We start from the raw sequence: 25,888 nt of genomic DNA, 5'->3' as shown, positions 1-25,888 counted from the left end.
AGAAAACGGGGCAAAATATAAGCCCCGCCCACCCACCCTACCGCGTTTGTGATGATTTTTTTATTCGTCGTGAGCCAAGAGGACGGAGCTTAACTGCAAAATTCTTGTGTCACGGGAAATTAAAAACACGTTTTTGAGTATCGTGTTATTTCGTGTTTCGATTTCTCAATTTTCGATTTTTCAACTTCTCGACATTTCGATTTCTCGATGTTTCAGTTTTTCTATTGAAGAATTCATAAACTGAAAAATCCCAAAACTGAGAAATCAAAAACTTGGAAAATTGAGAATTCTAAAAATCGAAGTCAAAAAATTTGTAAAAATCAAAAAAATTAAAAATCCGAGGATGGGAAAATTGAAAAATCCAAATATCTAAAATTTGAATCAACGGAAAATTGAAGAATCGAAAAACCCAATCAAGAAATTAAAAAATTTCAAAGCAGATATGAAAAATTGAGAAACATCGAGAAATCGAAATAGCAATTTTTCAATTTATCGGTTCTTCAATTCTTCAGTTCATCGATATTTCTATTTGTTTATATGTTTGCTTTTTTTTCTTAATATACATAGTTTTCTTTAAACAACCCGATACTCAAAAACATGTTTTTAATTTCTTGTAAAGAATTAAGTACTTTCCAGTTAAGCTCCGCCCTCTTGGTTCACGACGAATACAAAAAAATCATCACAATTGAGATAGGGCGGGTGGGCGGGCTTACATTTTGTCTTTTCGTTTTAATATGTGTAGACTTCTTTTGACAACATGAAACTTAAAATTTAACCATGTTTTAAGTTTCTTGTTGCGAAAAGATGGCTAGGTATATTAAAAAAAAGGCAAAATATAAGCCCCGCCCACCCACCTTATCTCAATTCCGATGATTTTTTTATTCGTCGTAAGCTGAGGGGCGGAGCTTAATTGCAAAATCCTTATTTCTTTAGAAGAACTAAAAAAGATGTTTTTGAGTATCGTGTTATTCACAGAATACTATGTATGTCAAGAAAAAAGCAAGCCAAAAATTAAGCCCCTCCCATATCCGTCCCAAGCTCAATCGTGACGAATTTTTCATTCGTTGTCAGACCGCGGGGCGGAGTTTAATTGCAAAAAATCGATATTTCCCTTTAGAAATTTGAACATGTTTTAAGCTTTTTGTTGTGAAAAGATGACTATACATTTTAAAAAACGAAGCAAAATATAAGCCCCGCCCACCCACCCTATCGCGTTTGTGATGATTTTTTTATACGTCGTGAGCCAAGAGGGCGGAGCTTAACTGCAAAATTCTTGTGTCACGAGAAATTAAAAACACGTTTTTGAGTATCGTGTTATTTCGTGTTTCGATTTCTCAATTTTCGATTTTTCAACTTCTCGACCTTTGAATTTCTCGATGTTTCAGTTTTTCTATTGAAGAATTCATAAACTGAAAAATCCCAAAAACTGAGAAATCGAAAACTTGGAAAATTGAGAATTCTAAAAATCGAAGTCAAAAAATTTGTAAAAATCAAAAAAATTGAAAAAACGGAAATATCGGCCAGCTTAAAAATCCAAGGATGGGAAAATTGAAAAATCCAAAAATCTAAAATTTGAATCAACGGAAAATTGAAGAATCGAAAAACTCAATCAAGAAATTAAAAAAATTCAAAAGAGATATGAAAAATTGGGAAACATCGAGAAATCGAAATGGCAATTTTTCAATTTATCGGTTCTTCAATTCTTCAGTTCGTCGATATTTCTATTTGTTTATATGTTTAATTTTTTTTCTTAATATACATAGTTTTCTTTGAACAACACAATACTCAAAAACATGTTTTTAATTTCTTGTAAAGAATTAAGTACTTTCCAGTTAAGCTCCGCCCTCCTGGTTCACGACGAATACAAAAAGATCATCACAATTGAGATAGGGCGGGTGGGCGGGCTTACATTTTGTCTTTTCGTTTTAGTATGTGTAGACTTCTTTTGACAACATGAAACTTAAAATTTAACCATGTTTTAACTTTCTTGTTGCGAAAAGATGGCTAGGTATATTAAAAAAAGGCAAAATATAAGCCCCTCCCACCCGCCCTATCTCAATTCTGATGATTTTTTTATTCGTCGTAAGCTGAGGGCGGAGCTTGATTGCAAAATCCTTATTTCTTTAGAAGAACTAAAAAAGATGTTTTGAGTATCGTGTTATTCACAGAATACTATGTATGTCAAGAAAAAAGCAAGCCAAAAATTAAGCCCCTCCCATATCCATCCCAAGCTCAATCGTGACGAATTTTTCATTCGTTGTCAGACCGCGGGGCGGAGTTTAATTGCAAAAAATCGATATTTCCCTTTAGAAATTTGAACATGTTTTAAGCTTTTTGTTGTGAAAAGATGATTATACATTTTAAAAAAACGAAGCAAAATATAAGCCCCGCCCACCCACCCTATCGCGTTTGTGATGATTTTTTTATACGTCGTGAGCCAAGAGGGCGGAGCTTAAGTGCAAAATTCTTGTGTCACGAGAAATTAAAAACACGTTTTGGAGTATCGTTTATTTCGCGTTTCGATTTCTCAATTTTCGATTTTTCAACTTCTCGACATTTCGATTTCTCGATGTTTCAGTTTTTCAGTTGAAGAATTCATAAACTAAAAATTCAAAAACTGAGAATTCTAAAATTTGAAAAACTGAAAAATGAAAAACTTGGAAAATTGAGAATTCTAAAAATCGAAGTCAAACAATTTTTAAAAATCAAAAAAATTGAAAAAAAGGAAATATCGGCGAGCTTAAAAATCCAAGGATGGGAAAATTGCAAAATCCAAAAATCTAAAATTTGAATCAACGGAAAATTGAAGAATCGAAAAACTCAATCAAGAAATTAAAAAATTTCAAAGCAGATATGAAAAATTGAGAAACATCGAGAAATCGAAATAGCAATTTTTCAATTTATCGGTTCTTCAATTCTTCAGTTCGTCGATATTTCTATTTGTTTATATGTTTAATTTTTTTTTTCTTAATATACATAGTTTTCTTTGAACAACCCGATACTCAAAAACATGTTTTTAATTTCTTGTGAAGAATTAAGTACTTTCCAGTTAAGCTCCGCCCTCTTGGTTCACGACGAATACAAAAAAATCATCAGAATTGAGATAGGGCGGGTGGGCGGGCTTACATTTTGTCTTTTCGTTTTAGTATGTGTAGACTTCTTTTGACAACATGAAACTTAAAATTTAACCATGTTTTAAGTTTCTTGTTGCGAAAAGATGGCTAGGTATATTAAAAAAGGCAAAATATAAGCCCCGCCCTATCTCAATTCTGATGATTTTTTTATTCGTCGTAAGCTAAGGGGCGGAGCTTAATTTCAAAATCCTTATTTCTGTAGAAGAACTAAAAAAGATGTTTTTGAGTATCGTGTTATTCACAGAATACTATGTATGTCAAGAAAAAAGCAAGCCAAAAATTAAGCCACTCCCATATCCATCCCAAACTCAATCGTAACGAATTTTTCATTCGTTGTCAGACCGCGGGGCGGAGTTTAATTGCAAAAAATCGATAATTCCCTTTAGAAATTTGAACATGTTTTAAGCTTTTTGTTGTGAAAAGATGACTATACATTTTAAGAAAACGGGGCAAAATATAAGCCCCGCCCACCCACCCTACCGCGTTTGTGATGATTTTTTTATTCGTCGTGAGCCAAGAGGGCGGAGCTTAACTGCAAAATTTTTGTGTCACGAGAAATTAAAACACGTTTTTAAGTATCGTGTTATTTCGTGTTTCGATTTCTCAATTTTCGATTTTTCAACTTCTCGACATTTCGATTTCTCGATGTTTCAGTTTTTCAATTGAAGAATTCATAAACTGAAAAATCCCAAAACTGAGAAATCGAAAACTCGAAAAACTGAGAATTCTAAAATTTGAAAAACTGAAAAATCAAAAACTTGGAAAATTGAGAATTCTAAAAATCGAAGTCAAAAAATTTGTAAAAATTGAAAAAACGGAAATACCGGCGAGCTTAAAAATCCAAGGATGGGAAAATTGAAAAATCCAAAAATCTAAAATTTGAATCAACGGAAAATTGAAGAATCGAAAAACTCAATCAAGAAATTAAAACATTTCAAAACAGATATGAAAAATTGAGAAACATCGAGAAATCGAAATAGCAATTTTTCAATTTATCGGTTCTTCAATTCTTCAGTTCATCGATATTTCTATTTGTTTATATGTTTGCTTTTTTTTCTTAATACACATAGTTTTCTTTGAACAACCCGATACTCAAAAACATGTTTTTAATTTCTTGTAAAGAATTAAGTACTTTCCAGTTAGGCTCCGCCCTCATGGTTCACGACGAATACAAAAAAATCATCACAATTGAGATAGGGCGGGTGGGCGGGCTTACATTTTGTCTTTTCGTTTTAGTATGTGTAGACTTCTTTTGACAACATGAAACTTAAAATTTAACCATGTTTTAAGTTTCTTGTTGCGAAAAGATGGCTAGGTATATTAAAAAAAGGCAAAATATAAGCCCCTCCCACCCGCCCTATCTCAATTCTGATGATTTTTTTATTCGTCGTAAGCTGAGGGGCGGAGCTTAATTGCAAAATCCTTATTTCTTTAGAAGAACTGAAAAAGATGTTTTTGAGTATCGTGTTATTCACAGAATACTATGTATGTCAAGAAAAAAGCAAGCCAAAAATTAAGCCACTCCCATTTCCATCCCAAGCTCAATCGTGACGAATTTTTCATTCGTTGTCAGACCGCGGGGCGGAGTTTAATTGCAAAAAATCGCTATTTCTCTTTAGGAATTTGAACATATATTAAGTTTTTTGGTGTGAAAAGATGACTATACATTTTAACAAAACAAGGAAAAATATAAGCCCCGCCCACCCACCCAATCTCAATCGTGACGAATTTTTTATTCGTCGTAAGCCAAGGAGGCGGAGTTTATCTGCAAGATCTTTATTTCTCTACGAGAAATTACAAACATTACAATTTTCCAAATGTTTGAAATATTTAAAAGGTTTCAAACTTTTCAAAATCTTAAAGTTTTCATACACTAGAATAATAGTAAAGGCACCAAAGACGCTAAATAAACTAAAGTTTTAGGTTCTAAATCGAAGAAACATCCAACAAAATCTTAAAAATTGTAAAGATCTTGGAAGTATTAATGTTCCTAGAAACTATAAAAATTTTAAACTTTATAAAATTTCTAGTAATTTTGAATTATCCAAAATTCCCAAAGATTGTTAAGACTCTAAGGACTCTGAAAACTTTAAAGATTCTAAATACTCTAAGGACTCGAACGTTAAAAATGTTTTTAAAATTCTGTTCCAAATAATTTGTAAAAAACGCATGAACTCTTAATATGACAAAAATTTTAAAAATTCCAAAGATTCGAAATAAAACAAAAATCCTAAAAATTCAAAAATCGTAAAAATCTGAAGAATGCTTGCTTTAATTTTTATCAATCCTACAAGTATGAGTGGTCTTGAAAACCCTAATTATTATCTTGTATATCTCAGAGATTCTAAAGATTCCAGAGATTCCAAATATTTCAAAGATTTAAAGACTCTTGGGGTCTATTAGTTTTAGAAAATCTGGAAATATCTAGAAAGTGTAAAAAATCTGGAAGATCTAGAAATCTAGAAAACTGAGAAAAATATTGAATTCTGGCATATCAGAAGACTGATATTTTTATAACATTTAGAAAATCTGGAACTTCTGGAAATTTCAAAAATTTACTCAATTCTGTAAATTCTAAACATTTTACTGAATTTGTGAAAATATTCCAAATAGTGTGAAAGTTCAAGTCTTCTCTAAATTTTAAAGATTTCGAAGATTCTAAAGGTGCCACAACTCTAAGAAGTCTATTAGTATTAAATTCATATATGTGCCTTTGCTAAAAAGTTAATAACGTTATCAAAAAAATATATATGGAAAAACTGACTATAAAGACAAAAAAAAAAAAGAATTCTCAAAGTTAAAATATTTTAAAACTAGATAATTGTTAAATAGAAAAACCGAGAATTCGAAAATCCAAAATTTAAAAAATTGAAAGTTGAAAAATGTAAAACTAGGAAGGCACAAATTAAAAAATAGAAATATCAATGAATTGAAAAATCGAGAAATCGAAACTAAAATTTTAAAAATGGCAAAATTAAAATCGAAGTACGGAATAAAAATTTAAAAATCTCAAAATGAAACATGGAAAAATTGAGAAATCGTTAAAATCGAAAAATCGAAGTCAAAAACTTTTAAAAATCGAGAAATTGAAAAATTCCAAACTGAAATGACGAAAAATTGGGTAATTAATATCAAAATATGGAAGAAAAATTGAAAAATCGAGAAGTCCAATTCGAAAAATCGAATTTTTAGATGGAAAATAGAAAAACCGAGAAATCGAAAAACCCAAATTTTAAAAATCGGAAAGTTGAAAAATCGAAAAATTGAAGAATCGAAAAAATCAGAAATGAAAAAACTCCAAAACCAAAGGACGAAAAATTGCGAAATTGAAAAAGTGGAATTCAAAACATCGAAGAACTGGAAGATCGAAAAATTCATAAATCTGAAACCAAGAAATCGAAACTAAATTTTTCAAAATTGAAAAAATAATATTGAAATTCGTAACAAAAATTGGAAAATCTGAAAATGAAACATCGCAAAATCGAATTTATAGCTGGAAAATAGAAATGACGAAAAAATGGGAAATTGAAAATTCGAAACATCGAAAAACTAAAAAATCGAAAAATTCATACATCTAAAACAAGTCAACAAAATTCAAAATACAAATATGAATGAACTGAAAAATCGAAAAATCAAAATTAAAATTTTAAAAATAAAAAAATGAACATCGAAATATGGAAGAAAAATTGAAAAATCTCAAAATACACATCGAAAAATTGAGTAATCGTGCAATCTAAGTTGAAAAATCGAAGTCAATGAATTTTAAGAACCAAAAAACCGAGAAAATTGAAAATCCAAAATTTAAAAAATCGAAAATCTAAAAAATAGAGAAATTAAAAAATACCAAAACTGAAATGACGAAAAATCGAAAATTCGAAACAGAAAATTTGGAAAATCGAAAATTTCGGGGGAACCAACTGTTGGTTTTTATTCAAGAAAGTGAAACCTTCTCGGGGTCCCTCAACTGTCTTTTTTTAAGAATCTTAAACCTGCTAAGGGGCTCCAAATTTTTCTTGTGAAACCTTCTGGGTAGTAATTGTATATTTTTTAGAGGCGAAACCTTCTCGGGGCTCCCAACGGTTTTTTTTTTATGATGTAAAACCTTCTCAGGGGTGCCAATTGTATTTTTTTTTAAGAGGTGAAACCTTCTCGACATTCTAAAGATTTCAGAGATTCCAAAAATTTCTCTTGGGGTCTATTAATTTTAGAAAATCTGGAACTATCTAGAAAGTGCAAAAAATCTGGAAAACCTAGAAATCTTGTTCTAATTCTAGAAGACGATTTGACTTTTTTAAAAATGGCACAAAATACCAGACGATAACCAGCTCTTTATTTACGATTTTTCCACTCTAAATTGGAAAAGAGTTTTTAAACACGAAATAAAAACTGCATGGGTGCCACTTTTGTTTGCACGCTTTATGACCCGCGACGAATACCCACAATAAAAAATAAACTAGTAATCTGCTATAAAAAAACCAGTACCTATATAAAAATCCGTGTAATAAGTATTTACAAAATACGATACTTTATTGTTGTGTTTGCGCGATTTTTTCGTCGATCGTCGTTTCGTGCTCATTTAAGTGGAGGTTAGTACATATACACGTACGTATATATGTTTTTAATTCAGGGCCAGTGGCAATTTCGACACCCCGCGCACATCCCACAGCACCAATCGATCTTCAGAAAACCTAGTCGAAGACGAATAATGTTAAATCAATTTTTTCCGATTAAGTGATAACTTTGTTGAACGGTTTTTATAACAACCAATAAAATAAATATATTTATGGGTTTTTTGTGCACAATCTGGACACAAATCTAAAATAATTTAACGACACTGGTGACACGCTAGCTGCGTCCCGAGGGACGCATTTCCCAAGATTTATTAATACGGTTGTCAGAATTTTACTGAAATTTGATGGAGCGTAGCTGCTGTAGCACACAGTTCGTGGTAAACTGGTAGTTCAATGTCATGTAGATGGCTAAATGCTAACCAAAATTTGGCTAATCATCCCCATTTTAAGATGATTTAAATGTTATACAAAAATATACTTCTATACTTGTAGTGTACGAATTCGTTTTCAGTTTTTTCGCTTTATTTAATTATGATCAAATAAGAACAATAATAATCATATTTAAAGCATTTTGTTCCATTGTCGCTTAATTAATTTTTTTAGTTCTCTATTTTGAGGAGACAACACATTCAAATCAAAGAAATTTCTACGTGACATTCTTTCGATGTATAAATATAAATAATCGGGGTTAAGCATGTAGACTAATATTAATACAGTCTTATTTTTTCATAATTTTTCAAAAAAGCGGAATTTGTTACACTCTACTTCTAGGACGAGGGAAGTTCCGTCGAACTAAACTAAGTCCAAATATTTAAATAGAATGTACTAAACTCATAGTCCACTGTTCCCAAATGTATTTTTTTATAGAATTTAAAAGAATTCCGGAGATCTCTTTTAATAGAGTTTAAATCAATCTCATGAATCCTCAGTCTCTTTTTTTCCGAGTAAAATTTAAATGAATCCTTGGGTCTCCTGATGCCACTATTAATAGAATTTAACAGAATCTCGGTCGTCAATAATGTCTCTTTTTTCTATAGAATTTAAAGCATCTCGAAGGCCGCTAGAAGTTTTTCAATAGAGTTTAAAAGAATTTCTGTACTCTGTAGTGTCTTTTTTAATAGAGTTTAAAGGAATTTTGTGAGTGTTTATTCCCTTCTTTTGAATAAAATTTTAGAGAGGGTGGAGTTAGTACTTGCTAAGATAAGACTGTGATTGGCAAGAAGAAAATAGAGGGTGGATGGGCGGGGTGGCATTTCGTAATATATGGCTGATATCATCTGCCAAAATCAGTCTTATCTTATCAAATACTAGCCCCGCCCACCCGCCCTCTATTTTCTTAGAAGGTACATCATCTGCCAAAATCAGTCTTATCTTATCAAATACTAGTCCCGCCCACCCGCCCTCTACTTTCTTAAAAGATATATAATTTGCCAAAATCAGTCTTATTCTTACCAGTACTACCCTATCCAACTCCCCTCCATTTTCTTAGAAGGCGGGCGGGTTGGGCTAATACTTGCTAAGATATGACTGATTTTGGCAGATGATGTATCTTCTAAGAAAATAACGGGTGGGTGGGCGGGGTTAGTATTTGATAAAATCAGACTGATTTTGGCAGATGATGTACCTTCTAAGAAAATCGAGGGCGGGTGGGCGGGGCTAGTATTTGATAAGATAAGACTGATTTTGGCAAATGATATACCTTCTGAGAAAATAGTGGGCGGGTGGGCGGGGCTAGTACTTCCTAAGATATGACTGCCATCATTTGCCAAAGTCAGTCTCATCTTAGCAAATACAAGCCCCGCCCACCCACCCTCTACTGTCTTTTTTTTGAAGATGAAACCTCGGTGGTCTCCAGGGTCTTTTTTTTAAGAATCTTCTCAGGGGTCCAATTGTCTTTTTTTAATAATGTGAAACCTTCTCGGGAACCCCAACTGTCAATCGTTCTTTTTTAAAAATGTAAAAGAATCCTTGGATGTCCTGGTGCTTTTTTTAAACAGAATTTAATAGAAACTCGGTGGCCAATAATGTCTCTATTTTATAAAAATTAAAAGAATTTCTGCACTCTCTAGTGTCCTTTTTAATAGAGTTTAAAGGATTTTTATGAATGTCTATTCTCCTTTTTCGAATAAAATTTAAAAGCATCTTCGGATCTCTTGGCGTTTTTTTTTAGAATTTAAAGAAATCTCTGGGTCCTCAAGTGTCTTCTTTGATAGAATTAAACAAAATCTCCGGTGCCACTTTAACGTCTTCTTTATATTTAGAATTTAGAAGCATCTAGTATTTTTTAATAGAGTTTAAAAGAATCTCGTAAACCTAGACTCTCTTATTTGAATGGAATTTAAAAGGATCTCGTAGGTTTCTAGAGTCTTTTTGAATAGAACTCAAGCTCATAGTCCATTGTTTGAAGAGAATTTAAGAATCTCGGAGTTCCCGAGTGTCTCTAATTAAAAGAATTTCGAGAGCTCTCTTGTATTTCTTTATTACAAAATTGAACAGAATTCCGGAATTCTTAGTGTTCTATTTTAATAGAAATTGAATGAGTCTCATGAATCATCCTTACACTCTTTTTTTTGAGTAGAATTTAAAAGAACCTCCGGGCCCCGTAGCGTTCTTTTTTAAAAATTTAAAAGAATCTTTGCGTGTCCTAGTGCTTTTTTTAATACAATTTAATAGAATCTCGGACACCAATAACGTCTCTTTTTTATAGAAATTAAAAGAAATTTCTGTACCCTTTAGTGTCGTTTTTGAAGAAATTTAAAAGAATCTCTGGAGCTCATGGTGTCTTTTTTAATAGAGTTTAAAGGAATCTCGTGAACACCTAGCCTTTTATTTGAATAGAATTTAAAAGGATTTCGTAGGTTTCTAGAGTCTTTTTGAATAGAATTTAAAACTCGTAGTCCATTGTTTGAAGAGAATTTAAGAATCTCCGAGCTCCCTAGTGTATTTTTTATGTAATTTGAAAGAACTTCGTGGTCCCTAGTGTCTCTAATTAAAAGAATGTCGAGAGCTCTCTTGTATTTCTTTATTACAAAATTGAACAGAATTCCGGGATCCTTAGTGTTCTATTTTAATAGAAATTGAATGAGTCTCATAAAACATCCTCAGACTCTTTTTTTTGAGTAGAATTTAAAAGAATCTCCGAGCCTCGTAGCATTCCTTTTTAAAAATTTAGAAGAATCTTTGGGTGTCCTAGTGCTTTTTTTAATACAATTTAATAGAATCTCAGACACCAATAACGTCTCTTTTTTTATAGAAATTAAAAGAAATTTCTGTACCCTTTAGTGTCGTTTTTGAAGAAATTTAAAAGAATCTCTGGAGCTCATGGTGTTTTTTTTTTAATATAGTTTAAAGAAAACTCGTGAACATCTAGCCTTTTATTTGAATAGAATTTAAAAAGATTTCGTAGGTTTCTAGAGTCTTTTTGAATAGAACTTAAGAATCTCGGATAGTGTCTTTTTTATGTAATTTGAAAGAACGTCGGGGTCCCGAGTGTCTCTAATTAAAAGAATCTCGAGAGCTTTTTCGTGTTTCTTTTTACAAAATTGAAAAGAATTTCGGGATTCTTAGTGTCCTTTTTAATAGAGATTGAATGGGTATCATGAATCATCCTTATTCTTTTTGTTTTGAGTAGAATTTAAAAGAATCTCCGAGCCCCGTAGCGTTCTTTCTTAAAAATTTAAAAGAATCTTTGGGTGTCCTAGTGCTTTTTTTAATAAAATTTAATAGAATCTCGGACACCAATAACGTCTCTTTTTTTATAGAAATTAAAAGAATTTCTGTAACCTCTAGTGTCGTTTTTGAAGGAATTTAAAAGAATCTCTGGAGCTCATAGTGTATTTTTTAATAGAGTTTAAAGGAATCTCGTCAACACCTAGCCTTTTATTTGAATAGAATTTAAAAGAATCTCGTAGGTTTCTAGAGTCTTTTTGAATATAATTTAAAACTCGTAGTCCATTGTTTGAAGAGAATTTAAGAATCTCAGAGCTCCCTAGTGTCTTTTTTATGTAATTTGAAAGAACGTCGGAGTCCCGAGTGTCTTTAATTAAAAGAATCTCGAGAGCTCTTTTGTATTTCTTTTTTACAAAATTGAAAAGAATTTCAGGATTCTTAGTGTCCTTTTTAATTATGATTGAATGAGTCTCATAAATCATTCTCAGAGTTTTTTTTTTTTTGGGTAGAATTGAAAAGAATCTCCGAGCCCCGTGGCGTTCTTTTTTAAAAATTTAAAAGAATCTTTGAGTGTCCTAGTGCTTTTTTTAATACAATTTAATAGAATCTCGGACACCAACAACGTCTCTTTTTTTATAAAAATTAAAAGAAATTTCTGTACCCTTTAGTGTCGTTTTTGAAGAAATTTAAAAGAATCTCTGGAGCTCATAGTGTCTTTTTTAATAGAGTTTAAAGGAATCTCTTGAACACCTAGCCTTTTATTTGAATAGAATTTAAAAGGATTTCGTAGGTTTCTAGAGTCTTTTTGAATAGAATTTAAAACTCGTAGTCCATTGTTTGAAGAGAATTTAAGAATCTCGGACATCCCTAGTGTCGTTTTTATGTAATTTGAAAGAACGTCGGAGCCCCGAGTGTCTCTAATTAAAAGAATGTCAAGAGCTCTTTTGTATTTCTTTTTTACAAAATTTAAAAGAATTCCGGGATTCTTAGTGTCCTTTTTAATAGAGATTGAATGAATCTCATGAATCATCCTTAGACTCTTTTTTTTGGGTAGAATTTAAAAGAATCTCCGAACCCGGTAGCGCTCTTTTTTAAAAATTTAAAAGAATCTTTGGGTGTCCTAGTGCTTCTTTTAATACAATTTAATAGAATCTCGGACACCAATTACGTCTCTTTTTTTATAGAAATTAAAAGAATCTCTGTAACCTCTAGTTTCGTTTTTGAAGGAATTTAAAAGAATCTCTGGATCTCATAGCGTCTTTTTTAATAGAGTTTAAAGGAATCTTGTCAACACCTAGCTTTTTATTTGAACAGAATTTAAAAGGATCTCGTGGGTTTCTAGAGTCGTTTTGAATAGAATTTAAAACTCGTAATCCATTGTTTGAAGAGAATTTAAGAATCTCAGAGCTCCCGAGTGTCTTTTTTATATAATTTGAAAGAACGTCGGGGTCCCAAGTGTCTCTAATTAAAAGAATCTCGAGATCTCTTTTGTATTTCTTTTTTACAAAATTGAAAAAATTCCGGGATTCTTAGTGTCCTTTTTAATAGAGATTGAATGAATCTCATGAATCATCCTTAGAATCTTTTTTTTATGTAGAATTTAAAAGAATCTCCGAACCCGGTAGCGCTCTTTTTTAAAAATTTAAAAGAATCTTTGGGTGTCCTAGTGCTTTTTTTAATACGATTTAATAGAATCTGAGACACCAATAACGTCTCTTTTTTTATAGAAATTAAAAGAATCTCTGTAACTTCTAGTGTCGTTTTTGAAGGAATTTAAAAGAATCTCTGGAGCTCATAGTGTGTTTTTTAATAGAGTGTAAAGGAATCTCGTGAACACCTAGCCTTAAATTTGAATAGAATTTAAATCGCGTAGTCTATTGTTTGAAGAGAATTTAAGAATCTCGGAGCTCCCTAGTGTCGTTTTTACGTAATTTGAAAGAATGTTGGTGTCCCGAGTGTCTCTAATTAAAAGAATCTCGAAAGCTCTTTTGTATTTCTTTTTTACAAAATTGAACAGAATTCCGGGATTCTTAGTGTTCTATTTTAATAGAAATTGAATGAGTCTCATAAATCATCCTTACACTCTTTTTTTTTGAGTAGAATTTAAAAGAATCTCCGAGCCCCGTAGCGTTCTTTTTTAAAAATTTAAAAGAATCTTTGGGTGTCTTAGTGCTTTTTTAATACAATTTAATAGAATCTTGGACACCAATAACGTCTCTTTTTTTATAGAAATTAAAAGAATTTCTGTAACCTCTAGTGTCGTTTTTGAAGGAATTTAAAAGAAACTCTGCAGCTCATAGTGTCTTATTTAATAGAGTTTAAAGGAATCTCGTGAACACCTAGCCTTTTATTTGAATAGAATTTAAAACTCGTAGACCGTTGTTTGAAGAAAATTTAAGAATCTCAGAGCTCTTTAGTGTCTTTTTTATATAATTTGAAAGAACGTCGGGGTCCCAAGTGTCTCTAATTAAAAGAATCTCGAGATCTCTTTTGTATTTCTTTTTTACAAAATTGAAAATATTCCGGGATTCTTAGTGTCCTTTTTAATAGAGATTGAATGAATCTCATGAATCATCCTTAGACTCTTTTTTTTGGGTAGAATTTAAAAGAATCTCCGAACCCGGTAGCGCTCTTTTTTAAAAATTTGAAAGAATCTTTGGGTGTCCTAGTGCTTTTTTTAATACAATTTAATAGAATCTCGGGCACCAATAACGTGTCTTTTTTTTATAGAAATTAAAAGAATTTCTGTACCCTCTAGTGTCGTTTTTTAAGTAATTTAAAAGAATCTCTGGAGCACATAGTATCTTTTTTAATAGAGTTTAAAGGAATCTCGTGAACACCTAGCCTTTTATTTGAATAGAATTTAAAACTCGTAGTCCATTGTTTGAAAAGAATTTAAGAATCTCAGAGCTCTTTAGTGTCTTTTTTATATAATTTGAAAGAACGTCGGGGTCCCAAGTGTCTCTAATTAAAAGAATCTCGAGATCTCTTTTGTATTTCTTTTTTACAAAATTGAAAAAATTCCGGGATTCTTAGTGTCCTTTTTAATAGAGATTGAATGAGTCTCGTGAATCATCCTTAAACTCTTTTTTTTGAGTAGAATTTAAAAGAACCTCCGAGCCCGGTAGCGCTCTTTTTTAAAAATTTGAAAGAATCTTTGGGTGTCCTAGTGCTTTTTTTAATACAATTTAATAGAATCTCGGACACCAATAATGTCTCTTATTTTATAGAAATTAAAAGAATTTCTGTACCCTGTAGTGTCGTTTTTTAAGGAATTTAAAAGAATCTCTGGAGCTCATGGTGTTTTTTTTTTAATATAGTTTAAAGGAAACTCGTGAACATCTAGCCTTTTATTTGAATAGAATTTAAAATGATTTCGTAGGTTTCTAGAGTCTTTTTGAATAGAATTTAAGAATCTCGGATAGTGTCTTTTTTATGTAATTTGAAAGAACGTCTGGGTCCCGAGTGTCTCTAATTAAAAGAATCTCGAGAGCTTTTTCGTGTTTCTTTTTACAAAATTGAAAAGAATTTCGGGATTCTTAGTGTCCTTTTTAATAGAGATTGAATGAGTATCATGAATCATCCTTATTCTTTTTGTTTTGAGTAGAATTTAAAAGAATCTCGTAGCTCCGTAGTGTTCTTTTTTAAAAATTTAAAAGAATCTTTGAGTGTCCAAGTGCTTTTTTTAATATAATTTAATAGAATTTCGGACACCAATAACGTCTCTTATTTTATAGAAATTAAAAGAATTTCTGTACCCTGTAGTGTCGTTTTTTAAGGAATTTAAAAGAATCTCTGGAGCTCATGGTGTTTTTTTTTTTAATATAGTTTAAAGGAAACTCGTGAACATCTAGCCTTTTATTTGAATAGAATTTAAAAAGATTTCGTAGGTTTCTAGAGTCTTTTTGAATAGAACTTAAGAATCTCGGATAGCGTCTTTTTTATGTAATTTGAAAGAACGTCGGGGTCCCGAGTGTCTCTAATTAAAAGAATCTCGAGAGCTTTTTCGTGTTTCTTTTTACAAAATTGAAAAGAATTTCGGGATTCTTAGTGTCCTTTTTAATAGAGATTGAATGAGTATCATGAATCATCCTTATTCTTTTTGTTTTGAGTAGAATTTAAAAGAATCTCCGAGCCCCGTAGCGTTCTTTCATAAAAATTTAAAAGAATCTTTGAGTGTCCTAGTGTTTTTTTTAATACAATTTAATAGAATCTCGGACACCAATAACGTCTCTTTTTTTATAGAAACTAAAAGAAATTCTGTACCCTCTAGTGTCGTTTTTGAAGGAATTTAAAAGAATCTCTGCAGCTCATAGTGTCTTATTTAATAGAGTTTAAAGGAATCTCGTGAACACCTAGCCTTTTATTTGAATAGAATTTAAAACTCGTAGACCGTTGTTTGAAGAAAATTTAAGAATCTCAGAGCTCTTTAGTGTCTTTTTTATATAATTTGAAAGAACGTCGGGGTCCCAAGTGTCTCTAATTAAAAGAATCTCGAGATCTCTTTTGTATTTCTTTTTTACAAAATTGAAAATATTCCGGGATTCTTAGTGTCCTTTTTAATAGAGATTGAATGAATCTCATGAATCATCCTTAGACTCTTTTTTTTGGGTAGAATTTAAAAGAATCTCCGAACCCGGTAGCGCTCTTTTTTAAAAATTTGAAAGAATCTTTGGGTGTCCTAGTGCTTTTTTTAATACAATTTAATAGAATCTCGGGCACCAATAACGTGTCTTTTTTTTATAGAAATTAAAAGAATTTCTGTACCCTCTAGTGTCGTTTTTTAAGTAATTTAAAAGAATCTCTGGAGCACATAGTATCTTTTTTAATAGAGTTTAAAGGAATCTCGTGAACACCTAGCCTTTTATTTGAATAGAATTTAAAACTCGTAGTCCATTGTTTGAAAAGAATTTAAGAATCTCAGAGCTCTTTAGTGTCTTTTTTATATAATTTGAAAGAACGTCGGGGTCCCAAGTGTCTCTAATTAAAAGAATCTCGAGATCTCTTTTGTATTTCTTTTTTACAAAATTGAAAAAATTCCGGGATTCTTAGTGTCCTTTTTAATAGAGATTGAATGAGTCTCGTGAATCATCCTTAAACTCTTTTTTTTGAGTAGAATTTAAAAGAACCTCCGAGCCCGGTAGCGCTCTTTTTTAAAAATTTGAAAGAATCTTTGGGTGTCCTAGTGCTTTTTTTAATACAATTTAATAGAATCTCGGGCACCAATAACGTATCTTTTTTTTATAGAAATTGAAAGAATTTCTGTACCCTCTAGTGTCGTTTTTTAAGGAATTTAAAAGAATCTCTGGAGCTCATGGTGTTTTTTTTTTTAATATAGTTTAAAGGAAACTCGTGAACATCTAGCCTTTTATTTGAATAGAATTTAAAAAGATTTCGTAGGTTTCTAGAGTCTTTTTGAATAGAATTTAAGAATCTCGGATAGTGTCTTTTTTATGTAATTTGAAAGAACGTCGGGGTCCCGAGTGTCTCTAATTAAAAGAATCTCGAGAGCTTTTTCGTGTTTCTTTTTACAAAATTGAAAAGAATTTCGGGATTCTTAGTGTCCTTTTTAATAGAAGTTGAATGAGTCTCATCAATCATCCTTAGACTCTTTTTTTTTTAATAGAATTTAAAAGAATCTCCGAGCCCCGTAGCGTTCTTTTTTAAAAATTTAAAAGAATCTTTGGGTGTCCTAGTGCTTTTTTTAATCCAATTTAATAGAATCTCGAACACCAATAACGTCTCTTTTTTTATAGAAATTAAAATAATTTCTGTACCCTCTAGTGTCGTTTTTGACGGAATTTAAAAGAATCTCTGGAGCTCATAGTGTCTTTTTTAATAGAGTTTAAAGGAATCTCGTCAACACTTAGCTTTTTATTTGAATATAATTTAAAAGTATCTCGTAGGTTTCTAGAGTCTTTTTGAATATATTTTGAAAACTCGTAGTCCATTGTTTGAAGAGAATTTAAGAATCTCGGAGCTCCCTAGTGTTTTTTTTTATGTAATTTGAAAGAACGTCGGGGTCCCCAGTGTCTCTAATTAAAAGAATCTCAACAGCTCTTCTGTATTTTTTTTTTTAGAATTGAAAAGAATTCCGGGATTCTTAGTGTCTTTTTAATAGAGTTTAAACGAGTCTCATAAATCATACAGAATCTTTCAGGTCTTTAATTTTTTTTACTGAATTCGAAGGAATTTTTGAGAATTCTAGTGTCTTTTTTCGACAAATTAAAAGGTCCTCGGGCACTAAATACTAATGCATTTTTTTTTAATAGAATTTAAAAGAATCTTTTGGTGTCTTAGTGTTTTTTTTCTTTTTTATAGAATCCTTACTTTTGTATTTTTAATTCAACTGAATCCATCTGGAACTATGTCAGAGCATCAGGGATCAGGAAACACAACAATCACTCTGAGAGCTCTCCAACTTAGTAAATGTCATACGTGAACAACTACAAGCAATTAATTACACGTCCAAAGTGACAAAAGTGCATGTAACACGTTAGAAAAGTGTATTTAAACGTCCCCACAAAACATTATAATTATGTACTGTTAATAAGGATACATCATCGTCTCTTAATAATGATAGTGACAGGTTATTATTATTATTATTGTTGTGTGTTTTTTTTTTTTAATATAAGTGAGATAATCGTCATTTACCGTTTATTAGTTGATATTTATACTTATGATTAATAATAATAAATAATAATAATAATGATAGTGATATATTTTGTCTAAATATTTCTAATTCGTGTCTTTTGTTGCAGGAGGTACGGTACAAAGTGCGGTGGTTGTGGCCAAGGCATATCGCCTAGTGACTTAGTGCGCAAAGCTCGAGACAAAGTGTTCCATCTCAACTGTTTCACCTGTCTCGTGTGCAGGAAACAGCTCTCGACCGGCGAAGAACTTTACGTGTTAGACGATAACAAGTTTATATGCAAAGACGATTACTTGAACGGAAACAAGACGGCAGCCATCAGCGGACACCACCAGGGTAAGTCACCCTAGCATCCCCAAAAAGCGCAAAAACGGGCCGCCCCCGGGGCCGGTCCCCCAATGCGGCGCGGCGCCTCGCGCATCGGCGGTGGGACGCGCGCGCGATTGGCCGGGGGGCGGGGCCGGGCGGCCCCGCCCCGCCCGCGGCCGGCCGAGCGCTGGCGGGCAGACGACGGCGGGCGCCGCGGCGGCACGACGGACGGCCGCGGGCGCGCTGGCGGGGAGGGGGCGAGTTTTTCGTCGCCGAGATTCGACCGGCTTATAAATATTTAATGAGGGGATTTTAGGAGAGCGGCGAGCTAGTGAGATGCTAATTTTATAGTTGTTTTAACGTATGCTGGACGGGTGTAATTAACTGCGATGCCGTTGAAATGATGGCACTGTGTTTAGATTTGTTGAATCATGGCCTGAGCTGCGCCGAGGCGGTGGAGGAGGTCGAAGGCACGGCGAGACAAAAGAAAGCGGGCTTGGACGGGATGGTGATGAGTAGAGGGGAATCGGCGATCGCGATACTGTTGTGAAGTGGACACTCTGTATTTAAAACAAAAAATTGTTTGTTTTTTTCTAAACAGTGATTTTGTTGTTTTAAGTGTTTTTCGAAATATAACTTTACCGCCTTTTGTGGATAAAAACAGAAATGGATAAAGTTAGTAAATGACCCTTATTGACTAAAAAATTCCTATATTAAAAAAGGGTTTTCGAAATGGCGTTCACTTTTTACGTGATTTATTTATGTTTTTAGCTGAGGCGAATTTACAATTTGATTTTTTCGTGCAACAAAGTATGTATCGATTGTATTTTTCTACAAAGGCGAAAGTTCAAGCTTTAAGAACTAGAAGTTTCTAAGTATTAAAAAAACTACAAACAAGATTAAAATTAAAATGGAAACTTATGGAATACAATTATTTTTCGTTATTTTTAAAGTTAAAGCTCCAAAAACTACAACTTCTCTTAAAAGAACTACGATAAAAGTGAAATTTTCTTTGTAAATGTTGACTAAAATACAAAATCTGATGACTTCTAATTTAAGACTAACTTTTCTTATTTTTTTATAAAATTTTTGTTTATCAGAGACATATACCTACCGAATGTGACGCCATTCATTATAAAATAATTCGTAAAAAATTGGCCGAACGTTATTGGGACAGAACTTCCCTCGCCCTTGAACTACGATCCAACAAATTCTGCTTCTTTGGAAAATTATGAAATTTGATTTTGTGAAATTTTACTTTTTTGTGATAACCTCTATGGAATCAAATAATATATAATGTACTAGTCACAGTATAAGAAAAAAAGGTTTTATCTTGTTAAAAAAAAAGAGACTTGAGGCCCCCGAGTAGGTTTCATCTTCTTATAAAGAAAAACACTTAAGAACCCCGAAAAGGTTTCACATTATTAACCAAAAAGAATTGGGGTCCCCGAGAAGATTTTAACTTGTTAAAATGACATACCACAATATACATTACTGTATCTACTTGGTGAATAAACTAATTATTATTAAAAACCAAGACACTTGGGAACCTCGAGAAGGTTTCACATTAATAAAAAAACTTTTGGGGCCCTTAGAAGGTTTCACATTTAAAAAAAAAACACTTGGGGTCCTTGAGAAGGTTTCACATTAAAAAAAAACACTTGGCCCCCTGAGAAGGTTTCACCTTTTAAATAAAGCCACCTGGGCCCCCGAGAAGGTTTTAGATTATTAAAAAATGGCAGTGGGAACCACCAAGAAGGTTTCACTTTTTTTTACAAAAAGACAATTGGGGCCCTCGAGAAGATTTCACTTTAATTAAAAAAAAGACACTCAGGAACCCCGAGAAGGTTTCACATTTAAAAAAAAAACCGCTTGGGATCCCTGAGAAGGTTTCATATTTAAAAAAAATCTACTTGGGACCCCTGAGAAGGTTTCAAATTAAAAAAAAGCCACTTGGGACCCCCGAGAAAGTGTCACATTATTAAAAAGACATTGGGGACCCCCGAGAAGTTTTCACTTTTTTCACAAAAAGACATTTGGGGCCTTCGAGAAGATTTCACTTTTATTTAAAAAAAGACACTCAGGAAACCCGAGAAGGTTTCACATTTAACAAAAACCACTTGGGACCCCTGAGATGGTTTCATATTTTAAAGAAAGTCACTTGGTGCCCCCGAGAAAGTTTCACATTAAAAAAAAACACTTGGAACCCTTGAGAAGGTTTCATCTTTTAAATAAAACCACTTCGGGCCCCGTGAGAAGGTTTCATATTTTAAAGAAAGCCACTTGGTGCACCCGAGAAGGTTTCACATTGTTAAAAAAACCTACTTGGGGCCCCTGAGAAGGTTTCACATTTAAAAAAAACCACTTGGAACCCCTGAGAAGGTTTCACCTTTTAAATAAAGCCACTTAGGGTCCCCGAGAAGGTTTGCCATTATTAAAAAGACAGTTGGGACCCCCGAGAAGTCTTCACTTTTTTCACAAAAAGACATTTGGGGCCCTCGAGATGATTTCACTTTTATTTAAAAAAAGACACTCAGGAACCCCGAGAAGGTTTCACATTTAACAAAAACCACTTGGGACTCCTGAGATGGTTTCATATTTTAAAGAAAGCCACTTGGGGCTCTCGAGAAAGTTTCACATAAAAAAAAAATACTTGGAACCCCTGAGAAGGTTTCATCTTTTAAATAAAGCCACTTAGGCCCCCGAGAATGTTTTAGATTATTAAAAAAAGGCAGTGGGAACCGCCGAGAAGGTTTCACTTTCATTAAAAAAAAAGACACTCAGGAAGCCCGAGAAGGGTTCACATTTAAAAAAAAACCACTTGGGATCGCTGAGGTTTCATATTAAAAAACAAATATTTGGGACACCTGAGAAGGTTTCACATTTTAAAAAAAACCACTTGAGACCCCGAGGTTTCACATTAATAAAAAAACCACTTGGGGCCCCTGAGAAGGTTTCACGTTTAAGAAAAAAACACTTGGAACCCCTGAGAAGGTTTCACCTTTTAAATAAAGCCACTTGGGGTCCCCGAGAAAGTTTGACATTATTAAAAAACAGTGGGGACCCCCGAGAAGTTTTCACTTTTTTCACAAAAAGACATTTGGGGTCCTCGAGAAGTTTTCACTTTTATTTAAAAAAAGACACTCAGGAACCCCGAGAAGGTTTCACATTTAACGAAAACCACTTGGGACCTCTGAGACGGTTTCATATTTTAAAGAAAGCCACTTGGGGCCCCCGAGAAAGTTTCACATTTAAAAAAAAAATACTTGGAACCCCTTAGAAGGTTTCATCTTTTAAATAAGGCCACTTGGGGCCCCCGAGAAGGTTTTAGATTATTAAGGAAAGACAGTGGGAACCGCCGAGAAGGTTTCACTTTTTATTACAAAAAGACACATGGGGCCCTCGAGAAGATTTCATATTTAAAAAAACCCACTTGGGACCTCTGAGAAGGTTTCACATTAAAAAAACAGCCACTTGGGGGCCCCGAGAAGGTTTCACATCGTTAAAAAAACGTATTTGGGGCCCCTGAAAAAGTTTCACATTTAAAAAAAAAATACTTGGAACCCCTTAGAAGGTTTCATCTTTTAAATAAGGCCACTTGGGGCCCCCGAGAAGGTTTTAGATTATTAAGAAAAGACAGTGGGAACCGCCGAGAAGGTTTCACTTTTTATTACAAAAAGACACTTGGGGCCCTCGAGAAGATTTCACTTTCATTAAAAAAAAGACACTCGGGAACCCCGAGAAGGTTTCACATTTAAAAAAAAAACACTTGGGACCCCTGAGAAGATTTCATATTTAAAAAAACCCACTTGGGACCTCTGAGAAGGTTTCACATTAAAAAAAAAGCCACTTGGGGGCCCCGAGAAGGTTTCACATCGTTAAAAAAACGTATTTGGGGCCCCTGAAAAGGTTTCACATAAAAAAAAAAACACTTGGAACCCCCGAGAAGTTTTCACTTTTTTCACAAAAAGACACTTGGGGCCCTCGAGAAGATTTCACTTTTATTTAAAAAAGAGACTCAGGAACCCCGAGAAGGTTTCACATTTAACTGAAACCACTTGGGACCCCTGAGATGGTTTCATATTTTTAAAAAAGCCACTTGGGGCTCCCGAGAAAGTTTTACATTTAAAAAAAAAAAAACACTTGGAACCCCTGAGAAGGTTTCATCTTTTGAATAAAGCCACTTGGGCCCCCGAGAAGGTTTTAGATTATTAAAAAATGGCAGTGGGAACCGCCGAGAAGGTTTCACTTTTTTTTACAAAAAGACACTTGGGGCCCTCGAGAAGATTTCACTTTCATTAAAAAAAAAAGACATTCAGGAAGCCCGAGAAGGTTTCACATTAAAAAAAAAACACTTGGGACCGCTGAGGTTTCATATTAAAAAAAAAACATTTGGGACCCCTGAGAAGATTTCACATTTTAAAAAAAAGCCACTTGGGGCCCCCGAGAAGGTTTCACATTATTAAAAAAAATGTACTTGAGGCCCCTGAGAAGGTTTCACAAAAAAAAACCACTTGGAACCCCTGAGAAGCTTTCACCTTTTAAATAAAGCCACCTGAGGCCCCTGAGAAGATTTCACAATTAAAAAAAAAACAATTAGAACCCCTGAGAAGGTTTCACCTTTTAAATAAAGCCACTTGGGGTCCCCGAGAAGGTTTCACATTATTAAAAAGACAGTGGGAACCCCCGAGAAGTTTTCACTTTTTTCACAAAAAGACAACTTGATGCCCTCGAGAAGATTTCACTTTTATTTAAAAAAAGACACTCAGGAACCCCGAGAAGGTTTCACATTTAAAAAAAAAAACCGCTTGGGACCGCTGAGATTTCATATTAAAAAAAAAACCATTTGGGACCCCTGAGAACGTTTCATATTTAAAAAAAACCCACTTGGGACCCCTGAGAAGGTTTCACATTTAAAAAAAAAACACTTAGTACCCCTGAGAAGCTTTCACCTTTTAAATAAAGCCACTTGGGGCCCCCGAGAAGGTTTCACATTCTTAAAGAAAGACAGTTGGGACCCCCGAGAAGGTTTAGATTATTAAAAAAAGACAGTGGGGACCCCCGAGAAGGTTTCACTTTTTTTCACAAAAAGACACTTAGAGCCCTCGAGAAAATTTCATTTTCATTAAAAAAAATACACTTAGGAACTCCGAGAAGGTTTCAACTTCTTAAAAAGCAACACATTTGGGAACTCCAAGAAGAAGAAGGTTCAACTTTCTTTAAAAAAACAGATAGTTGAGAAACCGAGACGATTTCACATTATTAAAAAAAAAAACTGTTGGGGCCCTCAAAAAGGTTTCACTTTCTTTATAAAAACAGAGTTAGGGCCCTTAAGAAGGTTTCACATTCTTTAAAAAAAAATACATGGAATTTCTATTGTGTCAGAGATATGGGAAGTGTGACCATTCATTCATAACAATATCGAACTACTTACTTAATAAAATTCGTAAAAAAATACATGAAACAATCAGCTAAACTCAGTAAACTAATTCAAGCAAAAATTAATGTTATTTGTAGGGAAAATATGAGTTTGAATCAAATATTAGTCACAGAATCCACTCTTGACAAGATATTCGAATTAATAATACCTACAATTGAAGCTTAACCTGCTTATCAGAGAAATAATGTGACTCCATTAATAGTAAAATCTAACAAATAATTTGTAAAAAAAAAATACTTGAAACTATCAGCCAAACTCAATCAACTAATTCAAGACCAAAAACCGCAGAAAACGAATACCCTCAAAAGTAATAAGGTAAAAATTAATGTTACTTTCTATCCGAAATTTACCATATTAGTTTATCTCAGACCAGATTTACAAGTTATGAAGATTCGGACGCTCACTTTTTAGGTACGTGAACACGTGCTAACTCCATTTGTTCGGTAAACAAACTATAGACATGATGATAACTTCAAGAAATTTGGAATATGGAAAAAGTAAGTTTGGACCAAATATTATTCCCAGATTTATAAAAAAAATCCACTTTTGACAAGATATTCGACTTAGTTGTAATTGAAACTTAACTCGGAATTTCTGTTTATCAGAGACAAACTAATAAATTCGTAAAATAAACTAAAAACTCCAGAAAACGAATATCCTCAAAAGTAATAAAGCAACAATTAATGTTACTGTCTATCCGAGATTTATCAATTTACCTCAGACCAAATTCACAACTTCTGAAGATCGGGACGCTCACTTTATACGAAACGCACGCAATCACTCCATCTGTTCAGCAAACGGACTATAGACCTGATGATAAGTTCAAGAGATTGAACTCTCGCAGTTTGGTCATTTACAAGTCAAAGTTTCGAACGAGAAGCTCTAAATTTCGAAACGAATTTAAATTTCATTGCTTTAAACAAATCTCTACTGTCTGCAAATTTCAAGTTCCAAAAACGACAATTTTCCTCAGAAAAAACCACAATAAAAGCGAAATTTTCTTTGTAAATAGTAGTTAAAATGCAAATGTGGAAGCTTCTGAGTCAAGACTAACTTTTCAGAATTTTTTAGCTAGTGGTACAATATTTTTCGGTATAAATACAGAGAATGTTATGCTAGAATGTGTGGAGACGGTACTAAACCCACCCATTTGCCCTTTCTTTCTTTTAGAGGGTATGTCATTTGCCAAAATCAGTCAAGTACTAGCCCCGCCCACCCACCCGTTATTTTCTTAAAGCGTATATCATCTGCCAAATTCAGTTTTATCTTAGAACGTACTAGCCCCGCCCACCCACCCTTTATTTTCTTCGAAGGTATGTTGTCTGCCAAATAAGTCATATCTTACGAAGTACTAGCCCCGCCCACCCACCCTTTCGTAATCTTGGTAGATTAGTAAGCAAAATTTATTCCTTTAACTTGTTCCAGAAAATTGATGACGTCATCTCAAAATTTTGCCGAATAAATCCTATCCAAAATGTGCAAAATATAATGAGTTATTGCATTAAAAGTTTTTAAATTTTTTATACAGGGTGACTTATAAAAACTAATGAATTAGTCAATTTATTTAATTGATGAAGTCGAGAATGGTTGACCCGTTTTCTCCTTAATTGACGTTTCATGCACAATTTTAATTCTAGAAATTACGGACATTCTAAAATTCTGACTGAATTTGTGGAAAAATTCCAAATGTTGTGAAAGTCCCAAAAATTATGAAGATTCCACAGATTCCAAATATTTAAAAATTGGAAAGGTGATAAAAATCCTAAAGATCTAAAAATATTTAAAATTCCACAGATACTGAAGTACCTAAAAATAATGAAAATCTGAAAGCTCTAAAGATTATAGAAATTCTAGTGATTCTAAATTCTAGGGTTTCTAAAGATTCCAAAGTGGTTTGAAAGATTCAAAAAGTATAAAAGCTTTCACGGATTACATACACTAGAAACTGCGAATTGTAAAGACACTTAAGATTCTAAATAAACTAAAGTTCTAATGTTCCAAATATAAAAAAGATCCAACAAAATCTTAAAAATTTTAAAGAACCTGGGGTACTAATGATCCTAGAAATTGCAGAAATTTTAGGCTATATAAAACTCCTAGTAATTCCCAAAGT

General features: G+C 33.0%; 1 protein-coding gene across 2 annotated transcripts in view; it reads left to right on the top strand.

The window, feature by feature from the left end:
- LOC135140559 (LIM/homeobox protein Lhx5) overlaps positions 1-25,888 on the top strand; it is a 117,348-nt gene that overhangs the window by 27,586 nt on the left and 63,874 nt on the right. For both annotated transcript variants that reach the window (XM_064071165.1, XM_064071164.1), the window contains exon 3: positions 18,136-18,362. In XM_064071165.1, coding sequence (XP_063927235.1) covers positions 18,136-18,362 — 227 coding nt within the window. The remainder of the gene's footprint in view (positions 1-18,135; positions 18,363-25,888) is intronic.

This window comes from Zophobas morio, unplaced genomic scaffold, assembly GCF_036711695.1.
Source record: "Zophobas morio isolate AGI-343-1 ecotype UQ-CSIRO unplaced genomic scaffold, CSIRO_AGI_Zmor_V1 ptg000040l, whole genome shotgun sequence".
In the NCBI taxonomy this organism is placed as follows: domain Eukaryota; kingdom Metazoa; phylum Arthropoda; class Insecta; order Coleoptera; family Tenebrionidae; genus Zophobas; species Zophobas morio.
This window is presented reverse-complemented; position numbering and strand designations above follow the sequence as displayed.